The sequence below is a fragment of the Populus alba genome, chromosome 2, assembly GCF_005239225.2.
Source record: "Populus alba chromosome 2, ASM523922v2, whole genome shotgun sequence".
Classification (NCBI taxonomy): Eukaryota; Viridiplantae; Streptophyta; class Magnoliopsida; order Malpighiales; family Salicaceae; genus Populus; species Populus alba.
Genome location: NC_133285.1, coordinates 13,352,599 through 13,375,507, shown reverse-complemented (window position 1 = coordinate 13,375,507; position 22,909 = coordinate 13,352,599). Strand labels below are relative to the sequence as shown.

The following is a 22,909-nucleotide window of genomic DNA, read 5'->3' as shown; positions in this document are numbered from 1 at the left end:
GGCTATCAGCCCGATCTAAGGCTCGGGGTTCTGGGTTTTGACCGGGTTGCCCAGGTTGGCCGGATCAATTTTTAAAAAAATTAAAATCAAAACGACATCATTTTTAGTAAAAAAAACAAAACAAAACAAAAAAACAAAAAAGTTAACAGGTTTGAGGTCAGGTCTTGACTAGGTCACCCCAGGTCAACCCGCCGGGTCACATCAGATTTTTTTTCTTTGTTTTTTCTTCAACTTCAGCCCGATTTCAGCCCCGAGTCAGCCGGTTCACAGGTCAACCCGCCGGGCTGAGCCGGGTTTTTAAACTATGGATTAAGGAATGTATTTAATAAAGTTAGAGTTTATAAGTTAAAAACTAAAAATTGCTGATTACTCAACTTTGCCAATAAACTTTTAATTCAAGTTCAAATTTATTTTTAATCAATATATTTATGTATTTTTTGTGAATAAATAAGTTAAAAAAATCAAATTCTTCTAATTTAAATTAAATAGGCTAAAATCCAATCATTTTAAGAGTTAGGTAAATATGATGAAATTAAACACCGATAAAACATGTTTAAGAATGTAATAAAAGTTGTGTTTCAAAATAATTTTTTATTCGAAAATATATTAAAATATATTTTTTTAATTTTTTTAATTTTTTTATATCAATGACATTAAAACAATTCAAATAATAATAAAAAATATTTTTTTAAATTTTAAACAAATAATATTTTAACCGAACTGCCATACACCTTCCAAGCAAAAAACGACAGCGCAGCCTTGTCCAGCAAGCACTTGGTCATTTGCTGATGCTACTTTTAATATAGCATTCACATCATATAAGATGGGTACCTTAAATTTCCCGGGAAGGAAACAGAACCTAAAACTTTCCTTTAAATAAAAATCCGAAACTTGGTTGTGTTTTTCTTAGTAAACTTGCTAAAAATCATTTAAGTTGACAATCAAATTTTATTTTTGTTAGTAAAAAAAAATCATATTAAATAGGATTAATCTAATAACTTTAGTGAATACAATAGATTTTTAAGATATCAACAAATGTTCTTCGAACACTTGCATAGCCTTTTTCTTTGTAATTATTTAGGCTGTCACAACTTAATAGGATGGTCACAAGTTCAGGATTAGGGTAAAATTCTCTAAAATTTGGTGTTCTTTGTAAACTAGGCATGGGATTTTTCTACATGATTGGCTAGGTTGTCACAGCTAAAAATAAAAAAACATATTAATTTAGATTTATAAAATCAAGATTGGAAGACATAATTATGTGTGAGGTCAGGTATAAAAACAAAAGAATTATTTAACTAATTAAAACTGATTTTTTTATTATGATTAGATAAAAAAACAGAAGTTATTATAATATCAAATAATTTCTAAATAGTAAATACCACCTGAAAAGCTAGTATGAACAGGGAAAAAAAAGGAAAATAAGAGGAAAAAGAAAAGAAATAAGCGAAAGAAGTGAATCTTAAAAGGGTCGAGGGAGACAAATAAAATTAAATAACTTCAAGCCCATATAATAATCTTGTAGTTAGTAGTTAGACAGAGAAATATTTGATTGATACGATAACATATTTATTGAACCTGAAAAAAATAAAAGGAAAAATAAAAGGAAATAAGGGAAAGAAGTTTTTAACAAACAAAAGATTTTTTTTTTAAAAAGAGTAAGCTATGAATTAGTAATTATAGTTTTACAAAATAAATTAAATAATTTCTCTAATTTTAAAAATAATGAATTAATCTCTATATTATTACAATTTGTTTTGTAACCTTGATTCTTTTTGTTTATTCCATTTTATTTTATTTTTATTTTAAAAAATAAATATGAAAAATATTGATAAGAAAAAAAATATTTTATAAAATAAAAAAATAATAAATTGAGCACAGTCAATACTAATCAAGAAATTAATTAATTATTTTTTAAACTAAAAATAATTATTTAATTGAACAAAATATATAAAGCATAAGTGTTTCACCTTAACGCTAGACACAATGTATTATAGATTGTTACAATGAAATTATGTTTTCTACCTTTAAGTGGAAAAAATGTGAGCCTTACTTATGAGGGTAATTTGGTCTTTTTTATTAATACATTGGTGATTAAAATATTGTTGGGGGTATTCTAATCTTTTCCAAAAACATTATATAGTAAAATGATATATTTACACCAATATCAATAAAATTTTAAACTAATGACCACGAGTTTTTTGTGTTTTCAAAAAACTTCAAAACAATCGAATTGCTTACTTACCTTAGGGTACATATATATATATATATATATATATATATATATATATATATATATATAAAGTTATTGACAAGGTTTTTTTCTAGTTTTTTTGCTTCTTAAAATATAGTAAAAATGCATTTTTACCTTTAAAAGACAAAAAAGAGGGTGTATATCTAAGGGCATTTTTTTTTCATTTCACACAAGTTTTTTATTTTATGATTTACAAAGTCATGACAAACATTTTGGTATTTTCACATTGCATTATTCATTTTTTATTTTAAAAAGTTGGTGGAGCGTGTTCATTACACACTAACGAGTAGGTGGTGTCCATGTTATTTGATCGGCATGTATGATGCTACCCGATGGTTTATCGTGCCTTTTCACCATGTTGTTGAAAGCACCTATGAGTGTATTTGTTTTTGCTGTAATTGTTGTGGTTGCGGTTGGAAAAAAACATTTTTTTTGTAGTTTGTGTATGTATTTTGAGTGTTTGGTTAAAAGTGTGGTTTGACTTTATTGTGGTTAAAAACATGTTTGGATAAGCCTATGGTTGTGGTTATTTTTGTACCCAAAATGACTAAAAAGGACATAAATAAAATAATTCTTTGTGTTAAGAGGAAATAAAACATTTTTTCCACATAAATACCGTCAAAATAATAAAAGCGTGCTTTGTTATTACAATTAAATATTATTGCCCCATCAAACTATTTGCAATGCCATCACGAATATAATCCATACGCGACGCCCTCTAGCGTCCACTTGTTTGTGATTGTGGAACGACATCGGGAAAAGTATCTGAAGGAACGAAATCAGGATGGCTATCAAACTTGTTGAATGCAACATCTTGGCCCGACTTTCATTGAATATAGTTATGCAGCGCCATTGATGCGACAACAATTTTAACCTGTGATTTGTAAGGAAACTCAGGCATGGTTTGCAAGATTCGCTATCTTTTCTTTCAAACTCCAAATGTACGTTCGATTACACATCGCAATGATGAATGGACTCGGTTAAATAGTTCCTCCCGACTCCGCGGTTGTCCTCGTCGATGAAATTCTGGAAGATGATAACTTTCCCCTCTATATGGATCCAAGTAACCGTACTCATTCGGATATCCCAAATCAATGAGATAATACTTCCTTGCATAAATGTAATAATTGATTAACGCTTACAAAATGCTTCATATAAAAACAAATTAGACCAGTTGAACAACAGACATATTTTTTTTTACGGGTGAATACCTTCCGGTGGCCGCAGAAATTGTATGTTTGTATTTCCAATCGTCTCATAAAATATTATTGTATCCTGAGCATTACCTTCCCACCCAGCCCAAACAAATGTAAATTGCATGTCAAAGCTACATGCTGCCATTATATTTTGCGTCAAAATACCTTTTCTACCAATAAATGGTATTTAATTTTCTTGTGAAACACATGCACATACACGTGTTCCATCAATCGCTCCAATGCAATTCTACAAAAAAAAAAAAATTTGTTGCCGAATCAATTTAATTGCACCGTAAAATATTTGATTGTAACCTTTTGAAAATATTTAACTACTTATACAAAGTATTTCTTACCTTGAAATGGGGCATGTATCTCGGATTCATTTCAATTTCCAATGGTGTTGTTGTGAATTCTGAATCTACTAGTCTGATTAAATCAGCTGCTAACAAGCACATAAAACGAAGAACCTCGTTAAAATTTCTGGAAATGGTTTCACCTGAATGCTGAAAACGCTCCTGCACTTCCCTATTCGACGCACCGAAAGCTAAAGTGTAGAGAAACATGCATACTTTCTCAATAACACTCATCTGTCTAGACGGTTTCAACCCGTACATCGTTTCCAACTCAAAAGCCAAACTCTTCAATGTGTCAGCATCCATCCAAAACATGTTCACAAAACACATCCAATGCCCATTTAAAATTTTAATCAACCATCGCATGCCAATGTTGTATGAATCCATACATGGCTCTTTATAAATATACGTATTATAATACAAAGCCAGTGCTCTAGCAATGCAGATGACTAATTTAGTGTGATCACACTCTCTATGCCAAAAGAAATCTCCATCGTCATCGTCACCTGTTGATTTAGGTCGTCGTCCTGAACCTCACTATTATAGTTCCTATAACCATCACCAAAACTACCTCCAAAACCACTTATAGAACTTGTACCAGTAAACCTATCAGACACATACCGACTAACATTATTCATAACATTTTCATAATGGTCATAAAAAAGTGCATTAAACCAATTCACATCCATATCTATAAACAAAACTTAATATCAATTTTCAACCTGCAGAGTACCGGTACAAAATACATGCTCATTGAACAATTTGTTTTGAAATTTTGTGTCGTTAATGTCGGTCTTAACACAAAACATTTATGTTCGATCAAGTGCTAAATATCGAACATCTTTAACTTATACGTAACTCATTCAAATATTTTTCAACACAACAATAATTGTAATTTTCAACCTGCAACGTAATAGTAAAATGACAGTTTTGTCTGCATAATTTGTTTACAATATGTTTAACATTAATGGTGACATTAACTTGAGAGTATAAAACCCCTACTAGACAACACAAGTACGCATTGATTTCATTTAGATAATAATGGGCTTAGAGCTGGCATGGTTTGAAAGCACAAGAGCCTAAGAATGCATGCTAAAGAGACAACGTCCAGCCTTAAGTGTATATAGAAATATTCAAGTCTAACCGAGATGAAATTAACTCAGGAGGCTAAGAAATTCAAACCCAATGAAAAGCTTAGATGAACGAATATTATATTGAAAAGAAGTAGGTCATTTTGAATTCAATGACATTGAGAGATAGAGATATCAAGTGCTGTTATGATTTTAAAATAAGCTACAATTATGTTTTATAAGATATTTTTGAATTTAATTATTTAGGTTTAGTAAAACAAGCTAAACTTTAAGAGGGTTTTTTGCTAAAGAGTACTGATTTGCATTGGAGTTTTGAAGGTATTGTTAAAAACATGTTCAATTAGAATCCTCTTTCTTGTCCATGGCTAAATTAAAATGGAATGTAGATGGCTGCTCTCTAAGCTAGTCTGATGTGGCTTGGGGTGGATGGGAGGAGTGTTGTGTGATTGCAAGGGAATTCGGTATTTATTTTCTCATGTTCAGCACAAATCTTGGATTCAATTTTTTGACAGTTTAGATGTCAGTTGCTTAGGGATAGTCTTATGATGACATTCAGGCGTTGAAGTTACAGAAAATGTAATATACAATTGTCATAACTAAGTTACAGAATAAATGTTCAACCAAAACATACATAATAAAACACTAGAATTATAGAAATGTTTATTGTCAGAAAACACACAAAAAACACATAGCAACTGAAACTTAAAGACTAAAGTAATTGTGCAACCGAAATAAAGCAACTGACCTTGAATTTTCTTGTGTAACCGAGACAGAGATTGGTAAGATGCTTGTGCTTGAGCTTTCCAGAAGGATGATTTTGATGCTCTCTTTGGTTCTGGCAAAGAAAACACACAGCAAGAGAAAATTTTGGTTAGAGAAAACAGTTTGTTTTAGCAGATAAGGCATGATCTATACAATTTTTTAGGTCAAGTGTGAAGAAACTTACCTAGGTCAGTGCGTGTCTTCTTCAACCGCGAAAGGAGTTCATCATGGTAATAGATCGGTGGCAGATGGGCTTGATCTACACTCGGCTACAAACACTGGTGACGGTTTATGTGAGAGAATGGACGAAGAGTGTACAGGGTGTATTTGCCACACTGTGAAAGCGCGAGGAAGAGGACTGATTTTTTGAGAAGAGGGCAGCTTTGGAGGAGGAGAGCTCAGGGAGGCGAATGTGGAGGAGGAGAGACGACCGTGAGTTGGAACCGTTTGGATAGATATTAATTTTTTAGTAAAGGTTCCAGCGTTTTCTCTGAACAACAACCACGACAAAAGCAATAAGGAGTTGCTTTTGCTTATCCTGCGTTTTGAACGCAATTTGTGTGGGCCCTATGAAGTTTGAAAACATGGGTAGCTGTTAACCAAACAGCTTGAAACAATAGAAACGCAGGAAACGTGGACGCTCCCACGTAACCAAACAGGTTTATTTTCTCTTGGTATGGTGTGTGATGGAAGATGATGGATGATTTTTTATTGGTGAATGTTTTTTTTTTCCTTCTTTTCTCTCATACCTGAAAAAGTGCATGATTATCCTTTTTTTATTATTATTTCAATTTTAGTCCTTTATTTTTTTTATTTTTTTTTTCATCCTCATTCATTTTATAAAAGTTTTATTTTGTTTTCAATTTAGTCCTTCAATTACAACTTGTCATATGTTATTTGTTTCATTTCGGTCTTTATTCTTTTGATTTCTATTTTTTTCTTTGATCCTTTTGTTAAAGTTTTATTGTTTTCAATTTTATCCTTCAATCAAAGTTTATGTTGTTTTATTTATTTTCAATTTGATCCTTATTTTTTATATTTTTTTTCCTTTTTGTTAAAGTTATTTTTCATTTTGATTTTCACCCTCATTCCTTTAATTAAATTATTTTTACATCCTTTATGTAATTAATTTTTTCATGGTTCAACCTTTGATATTTGATTTGTTAGATATTGAACTTCATGTTTTATTGATTTATTTATAGTGCTTTTCTTCTAATGACTCGGGTCATGAATTTTGAAAAGTTAATATAGTTCAACATCTTTCTTTTTTTTAACTTATTTTCTTTTACAATTTTATTGTTCTGCAATAAGTTTTTTTAAAATTGATTTTGTAATTATCTTCAATTTTCTTTTCTATAAATTTATCTCGGTCTCATAACTTAGATCATGAGTTTTGTGAGGCTTTTTTTTAATAGAGTTTTTTTTTAATTGTCTTCTTTGTGTTTAATTTTTTGATATTATTCAGATTCATCTATAATTTTTTTTATACAGATTAAATATATTTTTCAAAATAAAAAACATTTATTTTAAATATTATTTTTAATGTCTTCAGTCTTTCATAAATATTTTTTTTATTCAATTATTTTCATTCATGTTTCTATTTTTATTGTCTTTATTTATTTAAATAAATAAATTTTATAAACACAAAAGGTAAATGCTTTACTTTACGGGATTAAATATTTTTGATTACTTTTATTTTTATTTTTTTTTTAAATTTAGTTGTTACTAATGATTTATTTATTTATATAAATATTTATTAATTTATTTAATTAGTGTTTAGACTTTAGATATAATTTTAAACTTATACTTTAATATTTTTATATAATCAAACTTAAAAAATAGTCTACATTTCCGATATTGTTTTTGAAAAAATAATTTTATGATCCGCAGTGGAGAGGGTCAAATAACTAGTTTAGTATATAAGACTTGGGAGATTAATATATATATAAATCCAAATTCTCTGACAGCGAAGTCTGAACTCAGAGGCGCGGCAGCAGCAACAATGGAGGAGAACCGCTGCAAGTTCTGGCTTCCCAAAAAGAACCGATTTTGTGCCAACTCCCCTCTAAACGATTCCCAGTAAGCTCACTCTCATCCTCCTCTCTCTTCTGTTTTTTTTTTTTTTTTTTTCCCGTCCTATGTCTAATGTTTTAATGCGTTATATCTATTGAACTGTCCGTAAGGTTCTGCGGCAACCACAAACCGAGGTCCATTGAACAGTGGATTCCATGCCCGATCGACCCTTCTCAGTAATTCCCATCTTTGATCTTTGCACTATCATTTTTTTTTTAATCTTGGGATTACATTTTTTATGGCTTTTCTTGTTTTTGATAGTTCTGTTCTAAAAGAAAATCTTGAAAGCCATGTTAAGAGATGCCCTTTATTGAAACAAGCTCAATCCTTGTCTCTTCAACCATTTTATCAAAAGGGCATCAATGCTGGCAAAGAAGAAGAAGAAGAAGAAGATAATGTTAGCTCTGAGATGAAGAGGAGTGCTGTTTATAGCATGACTGTGACTCAATTTTGCAAACTTATTAACAAGATTGAATCCGTTCATGCTTCTACATGTAAGGATATCTGGGAATCATATAAAGTTCCAGAAGCTTGTAATATGTGGATTAAAAGAGAAGTAGACAGGTAAATATGTGATGTTAAGATGAAGATTGTTGTTTAATTTGATGATAATCGGTTGGTTTTGTTAAATGAGTTTCTTGTTGAGCAGGAAATTACCATTTCAAGAGAAACATGTAGCACAACAAGCGTCAATTCTTGGGAATTTGGAGGACTTTGGGGTGATAAAGAGTTCATTAGGAAGTAAAGAGGCTGATAGTCAGGGGTTTTGTAGTGATGATAGCAATTTTGTTCACGCAGTCGTTGAATTTGGAGCAGGGAGAGGGTACTTGACACAGATGCTGGCAGACTGTTATGGATTTGACAGAGTCTTTCTGGTTGAGCGCAAGTCGTACAAACTTAAGGTTAGTTGTGTTGAATTCTGCATTGCATTGTTTATGAGAAGGAATATCTACTGCAATAGAATGAAACTCAAGTTGGAGATGTTATGTACTCTTTCCGCCTTAATTGATCTGTGATTTATGTTTTGTTTGTGTTTATATGCTGTGGCTACTTCTAGGCTGATCGATCTTTGCGACAGAAGGAGAGCTTGATATTAGAGCGTTTGAGGATTGATAGTAAGGTTTTTCAGAATCCTGTTATTTGGAATGGCATTTGCATTTGCATTTCCATATTTATATCTTTAGTTCTATAACTCTCTCTCTTTCTCTAACTTAAGTCTGGAGCTGGTGCTAAACATAACTTCAAATACTCTCTCTTGCTGGAGCATTCAGTTAACCTCTTAAAAAGGACTTGGCATAGTTTTCATGCCTTTTTTTCCTCCCTCAGTCCTCCAAAGTTAAGATTAGATGCTGGCAGGTGGCTCAATTTTGGAGCTCTCTTGAGTGCATTGTTTTTCCTTGACTTTGCCTTCATAGTGTGCTTATGAGTGGTGATTTTAAGGGGCATAACCTAACAAATTATTGTTGCCTTTTATTGCCCTGTTTCTGTACTCTTCGAAGTTGCAGTTAAACAAGGTCTTGCAGTTTTCGGCATTATTTTATTGTGCATATTATATGAAGTCATAACTTCTAACATTTCATGCCACAGCATTAATTTTCTAACAACTTTATAGTAAGCTTATTTCTCTCAACTAAGTGAATAAACAGGTTTGTCCCAACTTCCTATACAGGGGTCAACTTAATAAATTTTACCATTTATTTCCTCTTAATTTTGGGTGATATCAACAGCAGTCTCAAGTAGTAACAACAGAATATTTATATTCATACATGATGTCTGTTCTTGTTTGCCTTTTATTTTTTGTTGGCATGCTTGCCCCCTGTAAGGTATAAGTGAAAAAATTGGTATTAACACTACCTTCCATCTGATCTCTCTGCTAGAAAAAAGCTCTGCAAACTTTTGAGTTCTGACATTACCAAATTTCCACCTTTTCAGTTGAGGACTTAAACTTGAATGCTGTTGAGTCTTTTAAGGGGAATCCCTTATTTGGCTATTGGTAAACATCTCTGTGGGCCAGCAACTGGTGAGCAATATGTTTTAAAATAACTTTTTCCTGAACATTAGATAGAACTCAGAAGTAATTTTTTTTTTGCATTTTATATCATTATTTTCTCAGTTCTGGCAGATTGTTCCATTGAATATTTTCCTCCACTGTTTTGTTTTTAATACTTGCGCCGCAGATTTGACACTGAGATGTTGCTTGTCTGAGCAATGTAATCAAGGCAGTGTGCAAGATTGCAGGAGCAATGCTAACCTTAAAGGCCTTGCTATAGCAACATGCTGCCATCATCTTTGTCAGTGGAAAACATTACACAGTAATCAACACATCTTACCCTGCATATTCTTGAAGTACAAGAACATGTATGCTCTTCTATTTACGAGTTTTCAATGTAACTTTTTACTTCCTTGCAGACAGGAAGTTCATGTCCGATTTGGGATCACCAAGGGACCAATTTCATGCAATGACATGGTTTACCTCCTGGGCAGTAGATGCTGACCATGGTTCAGATCTTCCTGATATTACTGACTGCAGCTTGCAGTTACAATCCATGTAATCATTTGAACTTTTTGTTTATGTTATATATATCCTTATTTTTCCCGTCTTCTGTTCACAGAGATGGTTTTTTCATTCCTCTCTTCTGTTCACATATTTTAGTATTTTGGATCTTAATTTTTCTCAGTTATTACAGTGAGGAGAAACAATGCTTTGGGGACATACATGGGGTTGAAGATGTTGTGAGGAATATAAAACCAGTTGAAAGGGCTGTGTTGGGTTTCAAGTGTAAGCAGATCATCGACGTAGGAAGGATGATGTGGGCAAAAGAACATGGCTTAGACACACAGCTTGTGAAGTATGTCCCTTCAGGCATCTCTCCAGAAAACCATTTATTGCTTGCCAGACATGCCAAGTGCTTGTAAGACTCACATCATTTACTTCAGATTTAGGTTGTAACCATTAAAATTTCTTGGTCATTATATGCATCACTATTTGCATCTAGATGGACGTGTTGCAAAGGAATGTTACACAAATTTTAACTGGTGCGACTAGAAGTTTTACTTGGCTTTTATTGGCATCCGTGGTTCAAAGGGGCAGATAGCATGTGCCCATGTTATCTCCAGACTGAATCCATAATTGGCCGGGGATTGGAAATCTTCACGCACATGATTTGCAGATCGTAAATGAGGGGGGTCTCTTTTCTTCTCTTCCATCATCTCCTTCTCTTGTTCTTCCATTTTTCTTGTCTGATGCTTTTAGTTTCGTATGCTCCTTATTTGATGGATGCACTGTGATTGCTGTTCCATATTACACTGTTTTTGAGCCGTTAAACATTTATGACCCTTCGAGGCTCCACGTCATTTTGCTTGCTTTGACCAGTACCAAGTCCAGAGAGGATTGGCACTATGAAGAGTGAAAAAAACACACCCTATCGTTTAGAATATCTTTCGAAACCATCATTGTTGCATGGGGAATTCCGAGAAAAAAGAAAACTACTTAGCAAAAGAGAGGCAAGCATCGAATTCGCAGCATCAGAAATAATAAAAAGAAGGGTCGAGAGAATTGCCCGTGCTGATCTATGTATCTATGGCGGAAGAAGCGTGTTGATCTATTTCCTAAATAAATAACTTACCTACTCGTAAGCATGCAAAAGTGGAGATGCGGGGATCGAACCCCGTGCCTCTCGCATGCAAAGCGAGCGCTCTACCATTTGAGCTACATCCCCATTTGAGATTGAATCCCACTTAAAAACTATATAAATAATATAAAAATCAGAGTGACCTCATGCAGGCTAATATCAAGTGGGGCACCGTGCACACGCTTTTTGAAGAGGAACCGATTCCTAATTTTTTTCTCGAATCATACTGATGTTTTTGATAACCCGAATATGTATATATTTTATATTATACCTCAACAATACATTGTTTATTGGAATAAAGTTTTTTTTCTTTTTGATATTTTTAGTTGTGTGTGTATATATATATATTTTTGTTTAATTTTATTCTTTAATATTTGGTTTTGTTAGGTATTAGGCTTAATGATTTGTTGTAATTTGCTTTCTATATGGTTATCTCAGTTTTATAATCTGTGTTGTGAGCTTGACAACATTTAACCTGACTGACTCGAGTTTTTTTTTTTTTAATGGTATTTTTCGATTCCATACTCAACATTGGGTTGATTGTGAATTGATTTTCATAATTTATTTTAGTTTGTTTCTATTAGGTTATTATGGTTTCATGACTTGAGTCATGAGTTTTACAAGTTAACTCAAGTAGACTCACGTCGTTTTATTGTGTCTTGTTTTTATATTATTATTATTATTTTAATTTCATCCTTCAACAATATGTTTATTGATAATTGAGTTTTATAATTTATTTTAATTCTTTTTATTAGGTTATTTCAGTCTCATGACTCGAGTTATAGGTTTAACAGGTTTTTTTTGGTTTATTTTATATAAGGTTACTTCGGTTTCATGATCATTATCATGGGTTTGACGGGTTAACTTAGGTTGTTTCTGGTTATTTTTTTTTTTTTTTTAATTGATTTTTTTTTAATTTTTATCCTAAGTTGATTGAGAATTAAACTTCATAATTAATTTAACTTACTTTTTATGAAGTTATATTGTTCTCATGATCTAAATTTGTGTATTTGATAGTCAACTCAAGTTGACTCAAGTAATTTTTTTTGGTTTTTTAAATGATTTTATTTTTAATTTCATCATTTAATATTAAAATAATTGATTGAGAATTGAGTTTTATAAGTTTTTTTTTTATATGAAATTATCTTGAACTTATAAGTCGGATAATAAATTTAAAAGGTCAATTCAGATCGATCAAATGTTTTTTTATTTTAATATATATATTTTTTATTAATATTACATGTTATCTTTAAACTTGTTAATTCAATCAAATCATAGTATATTAACCCTTATATGACTTAAATTTCTTCTACTAGAAAAGCATCAGGAATGCACCGCAGCTTAGCTCGAAACAACAGCTAAATCAGCTCAACAGATGCCGGGTTTTTTTTCCCCCATAAAGCAAGTTGTCCTTTGTGTCGCACCCCAAAAAATCCTCAAACAAAAATTTTTTTTAGTGTTTTTGCGACATTCGATTGACGACTTTCGTTTTGTTCTATTTTGCGGATTTGGTTCTTTGGAGTCGCCACCTAGTATTTTGGTCACTAGGAAACCTAACTGGTCTTTCAGAGATTCTAAGGTAAGGGACTGGTTGCGTAAAGGGAAGGTATTAGCACCCCTAGTACGCCCTACCTAAGGTAAGCTGCTTGGTGTTTGGTTTGCTTTATAATTGCTATGGTGTTGGTATTTTCTAGGCTCGTCAATTGATTTTGGATAGAAATCTAAGGAGATTCCATGTGCTTTGAAAGCTCATTTTTCCCTTAGTATTTCAAGAGTTTGCGACTCATAAATCGTGGGATAATAAAAAAAAAATAATTTGAAATGTCCTCGATTATAATCAAGGCTTCTTTCCAGAATGTGTGTGGATTTATTACTCCCAATAATATTTTGGATATTCATCCTTTTAAGGATTTCTTTATCCAAAGATTAGCGGTAAATAATAAATAAATTCCTTCTCCAAAAAATAAGATTTTTATAGTTTTTGGAATATTGGCCAATACCCTTTGGAGTTTTACAAACATGTTATAAAATCCAGAAATGCAAGAAAATAATTTGTGTTTAAGAAATCAATGCGAAAAACACACTTTTCAAAGCTTCCAATATATTTTTTTGTAAAAGGAACATTCAAAACATGTTAGAGTATTGGCCGTATGCAACACGCAAGAAAATATTTTTTTTTTTAACAATATATTTTTTTTTTTGACGAAATCGGGTATTTTAATACTGAATTTGTATCTCCACAGCATAAAAAATACAAACTAATATTAAGTCATTTTAAAAAGATGTAAAAAAAATCAACAATATTTTTAAGGAATTTTAGAAATTTTTTTAAAGCAAAAAAATAAAATTTATCTTTGAAAATTTCGGGTGCCTCGACGAAAATCAGATATTTTAAATACTGAATTTATACCTCCACAATATAAAAAAAATACAAAACCCCCTAAAAATATATATATATATATGAAAGGAAAATAACAACATTTTTTTTTAGATTTTTCAGAATTTTTTATAAAATATTTTTTATATATATATATAACTATACACACATATATATTATAATTTATAATAATATATAATATATTATAGGGCTGGGCCGGCCCAAATGAATGGGCCAGGCTCAGCCCCAAAAAAGAGACGGGCAAACAAACGTGGGCCGATCTCGGCCCGAAAACTCAAGTGGGCCGATCTCGGCCCGAAAAGCTCCTACGGTCTGGGCCAATACCGGCCCATACTTGCAAGGCTGGGCCAGCATCGGGCTGGCCCAGCATCCCCAGGCCCAGCGGGGGAAGAATTAATTTTCTTCCCCCGCCTCCTGCATGCAGAATGCATGCAGGAGGCAAACCTGCAGAAGACACAAAAATGGGGGGAAGAAAATGTACCTGGCGTGGAGGAGGTGATCGCTGGCGGTGGTGTGGCTCGTGCACGGTGGATCCGGGCGGCGGCGCTGCGACTGTTTCCAAGTGTTCGGTTCGCTCTCTCTCTCTCTCTCTCTCTATTCCTCTCGGTCCCGCCCTTCGGTCCTCTCTCGGTTTTTTTTTTCTCAAATGGCTGTCTATTCTCGGTTTGGTTTTGGTTTTTTGGTTTCGGTTTCCTTCCTCTCGGTTTGTTTTTGTTCTTCTCTCTCTTTCGTGCCTTTTTTTTTCCTCTCTCTTCGGTTCGTCCTTTCTCTCCTCCCTTCGGGGTCTCTCCTCTCTTTCCTTCGGTTCGTCCTCTCTCTCCTTCGGCCTCTCTCTATTTATAAGGAAAAAAGGGACCGGCGTGCCTTAGTTAGTGCGCCTTCAATCACGCAACGGCTGGTCGGCCATTGATGCTTTCGGTGGTGGTGGTGGGGGCGAGGAGAGAGAGGCGGGAAGGTTTTCAAATTTTTCGTCTTCTGTTGCTGCTAAACCGGGGGGGAAGGAAGAAGATGAACAGTGTCGTTCAAAACGACACCGTTCTAGTCTTCCTTTTTTTTTTTTTTTTATATATATGAAACGGCGTCGTTTTGGATAAAACGCGCCGTTTCATTTAAATGGCCAAACTTCAAATCAGTCCTTCAAATTCGGTCTCCGCCCCTCTTGTTGGCCGCCTTTTTCACTTTGGTCCTTGGCCTCTGATTTATGCAATTGAGCCCTCAATTGATTAATAAACTTTCAATTTCTTCAATTAGGCCCCTGAACCGAACAATTGCAGCCCCTCCATTTACGCGCCTCTTCCAATTTGGTCCCTGGTTTCGGATTTTCTTAATTAAGTCCCTAATTGGCCATTAAACTTCAATATTTATGCAATTAAGCCCCTGATTTGACCCAATAAATTCCTAAAAAATATATTTTGGCCCCAGAACTTAAATTTCTTCAAATTAAAGCCCAAATTGACTTAAAAATCAATTTTTCTTGCAATCAAAACTTCTATAAATTCAAATAAAAATCCAATTAAGTCCATAAACATCCAAATTTGGGCTTTTCTCCTCAAAATTCAGATTTTTCTTCTCAATAGGGCTTTCATCCTTCAAGAATATACTGTCAAAAAATTCAATCCTTGTATTTTTTTAAATTCCTTGACAAATTTTCTAACTGTTTTCCGGGTGCTTCTGCCTCCTGCTATTTTTTCTAACCTCTTTTGGCTATTTATTTTATTTTTCATGGGGACCCAAAAATGGGTTACAACAGATGCCCCCTCTTTATAATACTTACGGAGCATAGGTTTTGCGCAGTAAGTGTTATAAAGATAAACCCGAAACGGAACTCCCGAAACTGATCCGGTCAAAGCTTGATTGATCTGAAACTTTGTCCTTTATAACAATCCTCCTTAGCCCAAAAACTATGATCAAAACTTAGTCATCTCGAGATCCTTATCCAGCGATCCTCTGAATTCTTACTTTAGTTTGATCAATATGGAAATCCATCCGAGATCCCATCTGGTGATCTCCTTTAACCTGGAATCCCAACCGGCGATTCCTTTACAAAAAAAAAAATGTGTGCGTGGTCTCATTATGATGGGTGACCTGCCTGAATGGAAAAGGGAAAGAGTGGTCTCATTCTTTGGGTGACCTACCCAGGGGGAAGAATGGCCTCGTTATTATGGGTGACCTACCCAGATAAAAAAAAATGGAGAATGGTCTCATTGTATGGGTGACCTACCCAGAAAAAAAATATGGTCTCATTGTGATGGGTGACCTACCCAGAAAAAGGAAGAGTGGTCTCATTCTTTGGGTGACCTACCCAGGGGAAGGAATGGCCTCATTCTTATGGGTGACCTACCCAGATAAAAAAAATAGAGAAGGGTCTCATTCTTATGGGTGACCTACCCAGAAAAAAAAAAATATGGTCTCATTGTGATGGGTGACCTACCCAGAAAAAGGAAGAGTGGTCTCATTTTTTGGGTGACCTACCCAGGGGAAGGAATGGCCTCATTCTTATGGGTGACCTACCCAGATAAAAAAAATGGAGAATGGTCTCATTCTTATGGGTGACCTACCCAGAAAAGTATGGTCTCATTGTGATGGGTGACCTACCCAAGGAAAAAGAAGAGTGGTCTCATTCTTTGGGTGACCTACCCAGGGAAAGGAATGACCTCATTCTTATGGGTGACCTACCCAGATAAAAAAAAATGGAGAATGGTCTCTTTCTTATGGGTGACCTACCCAGAAAAGTATGGTCTCATTGTATGGGTGACCTACCCAGAAAAATGATGGTCTCATTGTATGGTGACCTTACCCAGGAAAAATGGTGGTCTCATTGTATGGGTGACCTACCCAAGGAAAAATGATGGTCTCATTGTATGGGTGACCTACCCAGAGAAATATGATGGTCTCATTGTATGGGTGACCTACCCAGGAAAAAAAATATGATGGTCTCATTGTATGGGTGACCTACCCAGGGGAAGAATTCTTAGTAAACTCCAAATGCTTTTCTAAGAAAATGGTTTCAATATGAGGTCCCTTCTGGTGACCTTCCTTGATGAATGTCAAAGTACGAGATCCCTTCTGGCGATCTTAGATAACTTGGAATCCCATCTGACGATTCCTTTTATTACCAACATGAAATATGAGGTCCCATCTGGCGACCTCCAAATAGCAAAACACGAGATCCCTTATGGCGATCTCAAACAACTTAGAATCCCATCTGGCGATTCCTCTTAACAAACCTGAGATATGAGGTCCTATCCGGCGACCTCCAAATACCAAAATACGAGATCCCTTCTGGCGATCTCCATCAACTTGGAATCCCATCTGGCAATTCCTTTTATTCAAACATGAAATATGAGGTCCCTTCTAGCGACCTTCATCGAAATACGAGATCCCTTCTGGCGATTTCAAACAACTTGGAATCCCATCTGGCGATTCCCTTTTATTCAAAGCTGAAATATGAGGTCCCTTCTGGCGACCTTCATCAAAGTACGAGATCCCTTCTGGCGATCTCTTTTCACCAAACAACTTGGAATCCCATCTGGCGATTCCTTTTATACCAAAGCTGAAATTTGAGGTCCCTTTCTGGCGACCTCCCATTGATGAATATCGAAAAACGAGACCCCTTCTGGCGATCTCAAACAACTTGGAATCCCATCTGGTGATTCCTTTTATTCAAAGCTGAAATATGAGGTCCCTTCTGGCGACCTCCATCGAAATACGAGATCCCTTCTGGCGATCTCAACAACTTGGAATCCCATTTGGCGATTCCTTTTTACCGAATGTTATCGATGTCGTTCTTCCTGCTAGCAGGGTTTGAAAACCATTATCTTCTCTTCTTGTTGTTCTAGAATCAACTCAATGATTCTTTCTTCGTCCATAATCTTGTTGGAATGCGCTAAGATCTCCTCCTGTAACGATCCAAAAAACATATATGCAATGATTTATGATTAGATGCAATGCATGCATTCATACCTGGTTTTGAAACATAGGCCCCATCCTCTTCTTCTAGTTCATGAGACTCCCTCTTAACATGAACTTTGCTTTTGAAGACGCATGCTGGATTCATCTCTCGTGTTGCCTATCATATTCTTGGAGAAGAAATCTTTGACTTTCTTCAAGTAGTCCTTTTCTCAAAATGTATGACTTGTATTTGCCTCTTTGTCATGCTTTTGTCAAATGCTTTAGCTTGGTTTTCAAATCTATAAGCTTCCATCCAATTTTAAACACGTAAAACTTTTCATAAAAGATCTCGTCTTGCCCCCAGTGTAGGGGTGCGATATTAGTCTGGGCTTTTATATAGAAAAGCAATTCATTCAGCCAGTGATAAACTCTTTTTTTTTTTTTCTTTTTTTTTCAAAATGCACATTGTTATGGTTGATAAGTTCTATTCTTATCTTGAAAGAAAATTTACAGGTGATGTATTCAATTCATTTATGTTATCCAGACGAGGTGAGGTTGTATTCAAGGTAGCTTTTTCTTAAATTTCATATTAAACCATTTTATTGATACTTTATTTGTAACCACTCAAACTTGTTCAAAAAGTGCATAATCTAATCATTTATTTAAAGAAAAGGTATGCTCAAACACAAAAATCTGGCTGACAATATGAGCCCTGAAATGCCCACTAGAGAAAATAAAAGCAATGACAAAAGCAATGACAAAAACATGCTAAGGCAAATAAAGTTGTTTTACATTTTGAAAACTACGAGAAGTTCTTGGATCAATTCGTTCTGAAACTTTTTCTAGTATGTGGAAGGTCAACCGAGGCAATGCTTCATCTTCCTTCCCCACTTGTGTTTCCTTGTCTTCTCCTTCGATCTCGCCTTCTTCATTATTGACGATTCTTGACCAAGGTTTTCCAATCCTTTATCCCCTATGACCAGACAATGGATTTGAATTGATATTTGGTGTGTCCTTCAAATGGACAACCATCCTATCTTGAATGAGCTTCAACAACTTGTTCTTTGAAACCATAGCACGTTTCAAGACAATGCCCGGGAATACCAGCATGGTACTCGCAAGTCAACTCGGGCTTATACCAAATGGGAAATGGTGGTTGTAGTGGTAATGTAGGGATAGGAGCTATTTGTCCAATGCTCAGTAGTTTGGCATATATGTCCTTCAGAGGCATGGGTAATGGCGGTAGTTGTTCTGAAATGTATCTTGTGTTTGGTCTTTGGTGGTTGTTTTGGGTGTTTGACTGGCCATTTGCTCGATTAGGGGAAAAAGGTTTGTTAAAGTTTATGTGGGCCACATGGGAGGTAGGTATTTGTGGGTTATATGAATCCGTTATCTTGTCATTGGACCCACCTTCGAAGTTGTTAATGGGACCTTTCAATTTTCTTCCGAAAAAACCCTTTGTCTCCGATGGTTCAATTATGCGTCCAGCTTTAATCCCTTGCTCTATTCTTTCCGCTATGCGTACAACATCATAGAAATGTTGAGATGAGCTACCCATTAAATGCTCATAGTAGGGTGCCTTGAATGTGTTGGCGAACAAAGTCACCATCTCCGTTTCTATCAAAGGGGGTTGCACATGCATGGCCTCGTCCCTCCACCTTTGCGCATAAGCCCTTACTGATTCTTGGCTTCTATTTTCCATTGGCATAAGGCTCGTTCGATCTGGAGCAATTTCCAAATTGAACTTGTATTGCTTAAGGAAAGCCTCAACTAAATCCTTCCATTTCTTGATCTTGGCATTATCCAACCTCATGTACCAACTTAGCGCTGACCCCGATAGACTATCTTGGAAAAAGTAGATCAGTTAACTTATCGTCATGAATCACCTCAGCCATCTTATTGCCAATTAAGATCGAAGGTGAGTGTTTGGGCATTCAAACCCAGTGTACTTTATAAACTCTGGTATCCTAAAATGTTTTGGTACCGTGATGTTTGGTACCAAGCATATTTCAGACGCTCCATGGGTCAAACCAGTCATTTCCCTCGACTGCTCTTAACCCTTTCTTCCAAAGCTGATATCTTGTCATCGTTCATAAAACTAGTGGACCTATTATTGGAAGGCCCGTCTACAGTGATGTGAGCTTGCAGGGGGCTGAATGGGAATGGTAGGCGCAAAGTGCTGCCCCGTCACTGAATCTGCCCCCAAGTTCTGATATATCCCTGGATATGAAACTGACGGTGCTCCTATAGGTGGTTGGGTAGACGTTCCCTCCCCGTTCTTGGCTCTTAAAAGTTGCTCAAAGCAGATTGCGTCAGTCTAGAAACCTTCATTTTTTCACAGATTCCAACTCGTCTGGTAGTGCGACTCTAAATGAGCTCTTTCTTCGTTTTTCCATTCTTGATCTGGACCGGGTTTGGTGGACTTTGGATGTGGGAACCTATGTTTCACGATCTGCGACGATGCGTGCATAGATGTATGAGAGAAATGTATGATTGTGATGGATGCATTGATTGAAAAAATGCATGTTTTATTGGGTATGGATGCAGCCTTTTATTGGGTATGGATGCAGCAAGGATAGGTTTCTAGTTCTTCTAACGTGAGACATTAGGGTAGGTTTACTACTGGGTCTCTAAAAGAGGCTCTTGCTGTTCCAGTGATCAACCTTCGTAAAGGCGATATGGAGGTCTAGCAGATAGTGGGATGGATACGTGTACCAATCACAATCAGTCTAAACACTCGAGCAAAGAGTTGGGGTTTACACAAACTTAAACCTTGACTCAAGTCATAAGGCTAACTGCTAGTCCCCCACTTAAACTTAGAGTTACATGTGTGTGCACTCCAAAACATAATAATAATTAATAAAAGTGATGCATGACTATGTCATGTATGATAGAATGTAAAGATATATGTTAAAAGCTTTTAAACAAAGCATCATAGAAAACAAAACCAATAACACATAACATAAAAACAAACAAACAAATCAAGCTTAGTCCAAGGGTCCCCAGTGGAGTCGCCATCTTGTCGTCCCGCACCCCCAAAAAATCCTCAAACAAAAATTTTTTTTTAGTGTTTTTGCGACATTCGATTGAACGACTTTCGTTTTGTTCTATTTGCGGATTTGGTTCTTTGGAGTCGCCACCTAGTATTTTGTCACTAGGAAACCTAACTGGTCTTTCAGAGATTCTAAGGTAAGGGACTGGTTGCGTAAAGGAAGGTATTAGCACCCCTAGTACGCCCTACCTAAGGTAAGCTGCTTGGTGTTTGGTTTGCTTTATAATTGCTATGGTGTTGGTATTTTCTAGCTCGTTCAATTGATTTTGGATAGAAATCTAAGGAGATTCCATGTGCTTTTGAAAGCTTATTTTTCCCTTAGTATTTTCAAGAGTTTGCGACTCATAAATCGTGGGATAATAAAAAAAAAAAATTTGAAATGTCCTCGATTATAATCAAGGCTTCTTTCCAGAATGTGTGTGATTTATTACTTCCCAATAATATTTTTGGATATTCATCCTTTTAAGGATTCTTTATCAAGGCTTAGCGGTAAATAATAAATAAATTCCTTCTCCAAAAAATAAGATTTTTATAGTTTTTTGAATATTTGGCCAATACCCTTTGGTTTTACAAACATGTTGTAAAAAACTCCAGAAATGCAAGAAAATAATTTTGTTTAAGAAATCAATTGCGAAACACACACTTTCAAAGCTTCCAATTATTATTTTTTTTGTAAAAGGAACATTCAAAACATGTTAGAGTATTGGCCGTATGCAACACGCCAAGAAAATATTTTTTTTTTAACAATATATTTTTTTTTTGACGAAATCGGTAATTTTAATACTGAATTTGTATCTCCACAGCATAAAAAATACAAACTAAATATTAAAGTCATTTAAAAAAGATGTTAAAAAAAAATCAACAATATTTTTAAGGAATTTTAGAAATTTTTTAAAGCAAAATAAATAAATTTATCTTTGAAAAATTTCGGGTGCCTCGACGAAAAATCAGATATTTTAAATACTGAATTTATACCTCCACAATATAAAAAAAAATACAAAACCCCCCTAAAATATATATATATATATGAAAGGAAAATAACAACATTTTTTTTTAGATTTTTCAGAATTTTTTTACTAAATATTTATATATATATATAACATATACACACATATTATATTATTAATTTATATAATAATATATAATATATTATAGGGCTGGGCCGGCCCAAATATGAATGGGCCAGGCTCACCCCAAAAAGAGACGGGCAAACAAACGTGGGCCGATCTCGGCCCGAAAACTCAAGTTGGGCCGATCTCGGCCTGAAAAGCTTCCTACGGTCTGGGCCAATACCGGCCCATACTTGCAAGGCTGGGCCAGCATCGGGCTGGTTGGGGACCCAGCATCCCCAGGCCCAGCGGGGAAGAATTAATTTTCTTCCACCCGCCTCCTGCATGCAGAATGCATGCAGGAGGCAAACCTGCAGAAGACACAAAAATGGGGGGAAAAAATGTACTGGCGTGGAGGAGGTGATCGGCTGGCGGTGGTGTGGCTCGTGCACGGTGGATTCCGGGCAGGCGGCGCTGTCGACTGTTTCCATAGTGTTTCGGTTCCTCTCTCTCTCTCTCTCTATTCCTCTCGGTCCCGCCCTTCGGTCCTCTCTCGGTTTTTTTTTTTTTCTCAAATGGCTGTCTATTTCTCGTTTGGTTTTGGTTTTTTTGTGGTTTCGGTTCCTTCCTCTCGGTTTGTTTTTGTTCTTCTCTCTCTTTCGTGCCTTTTTTTTTTCCTCTCTCTTAACGGTTCGTCCTTTCTTTCTCCTCCCTCGGGGTCTCTCTCTCTTTCCTTCGGTTTCGTCCTCTCTCTCCTTCGGCCTCTCTCTATTTATAAGGAAAAAAGGGACCGGCGTGCTTTGTTAGTGCGCCTTCAATCACGCAACGGCTGGTCGGCCATTGATGCTTTCGGTGGTGGTGGTGGGGGCGAGGAGAGAGAGGCGGGAAGGTTTTCAAATTTTTCGTCTTCTGTTGCTGCTAAACCGGGGGGGGAAGGAAGAAGATGAACAGTGTCGTTCAAAACGACACCGTTCTAGTCTTCCTTTTTTTTTTATATATATATGAAACGGCGTTCGTTTTGGATAAAACGCGCCGTTTCATTTTTAAATGGCCAAACTTCAAATCAGTCCTTCAAATTCGGTCTCCGCCCCTCTTGTTGGCCGCCTTTTTCACTTTGGTCCTTGGCCTCTGATTTATTGCCAATTGAGCCCTCAATTG

The 22,909-nt window shown here is 35.3% G+C and overlaps 1 protein-coding gene, 1 non-coding gene and 1 pseudogene across 2 annotated transcripts; 1 reads left to right on the top strand and 2 right to left on the bottom strand.

Annotated features, from left to right (window-relative positions):
- LOC118032821 (uncharacterized) overlaps positions 1 to 4,492 on the bottom strand; it is a 10,757-nt pseudogene extending 6,265 nt beyond the window's left edge.
- Positions 4,493 to 7,606: 3,114 nt separating this feature from the next.
- On the top strand, positions 7,607 to 10,724 carry LOC118050482 (uncharacterized). The gene is given in 10 exon segments (XM_035060843.2): positions 7,607 to 7,735; positions 7,840 to 7,905; positions 7,991 to 8,293; positions 8,379 to 8,631; positions 8,787 to 8,844; positions 9,662 to 9,693; positions 9,695 to 9,749; positions 9,907 to 10,041; positions 10,139 to 10,277; positions 10,417 to 10,724. Coding segments are annotated over 10 exon segments (1,347 nt in total). The 5' UTR covers positions 7,607 to 7,658; the 3' UTR covers positions 10,646 to 10,724.
- Positions 10,725 to 11,376: 652 nt separating this feature from the next.
- Positions 11,377 to 11,448, bottom strand: TRNAA-UGC (transfer RNA alanine (anticodon UGC)). Its single transcript has one exon. It is a non-coding gene; the product is annotated as a tRNA-Ala (tRNA).
- Between the last annotated feature and the right edge of the window lie 11,461 nt (positions 11,449 to 22,909).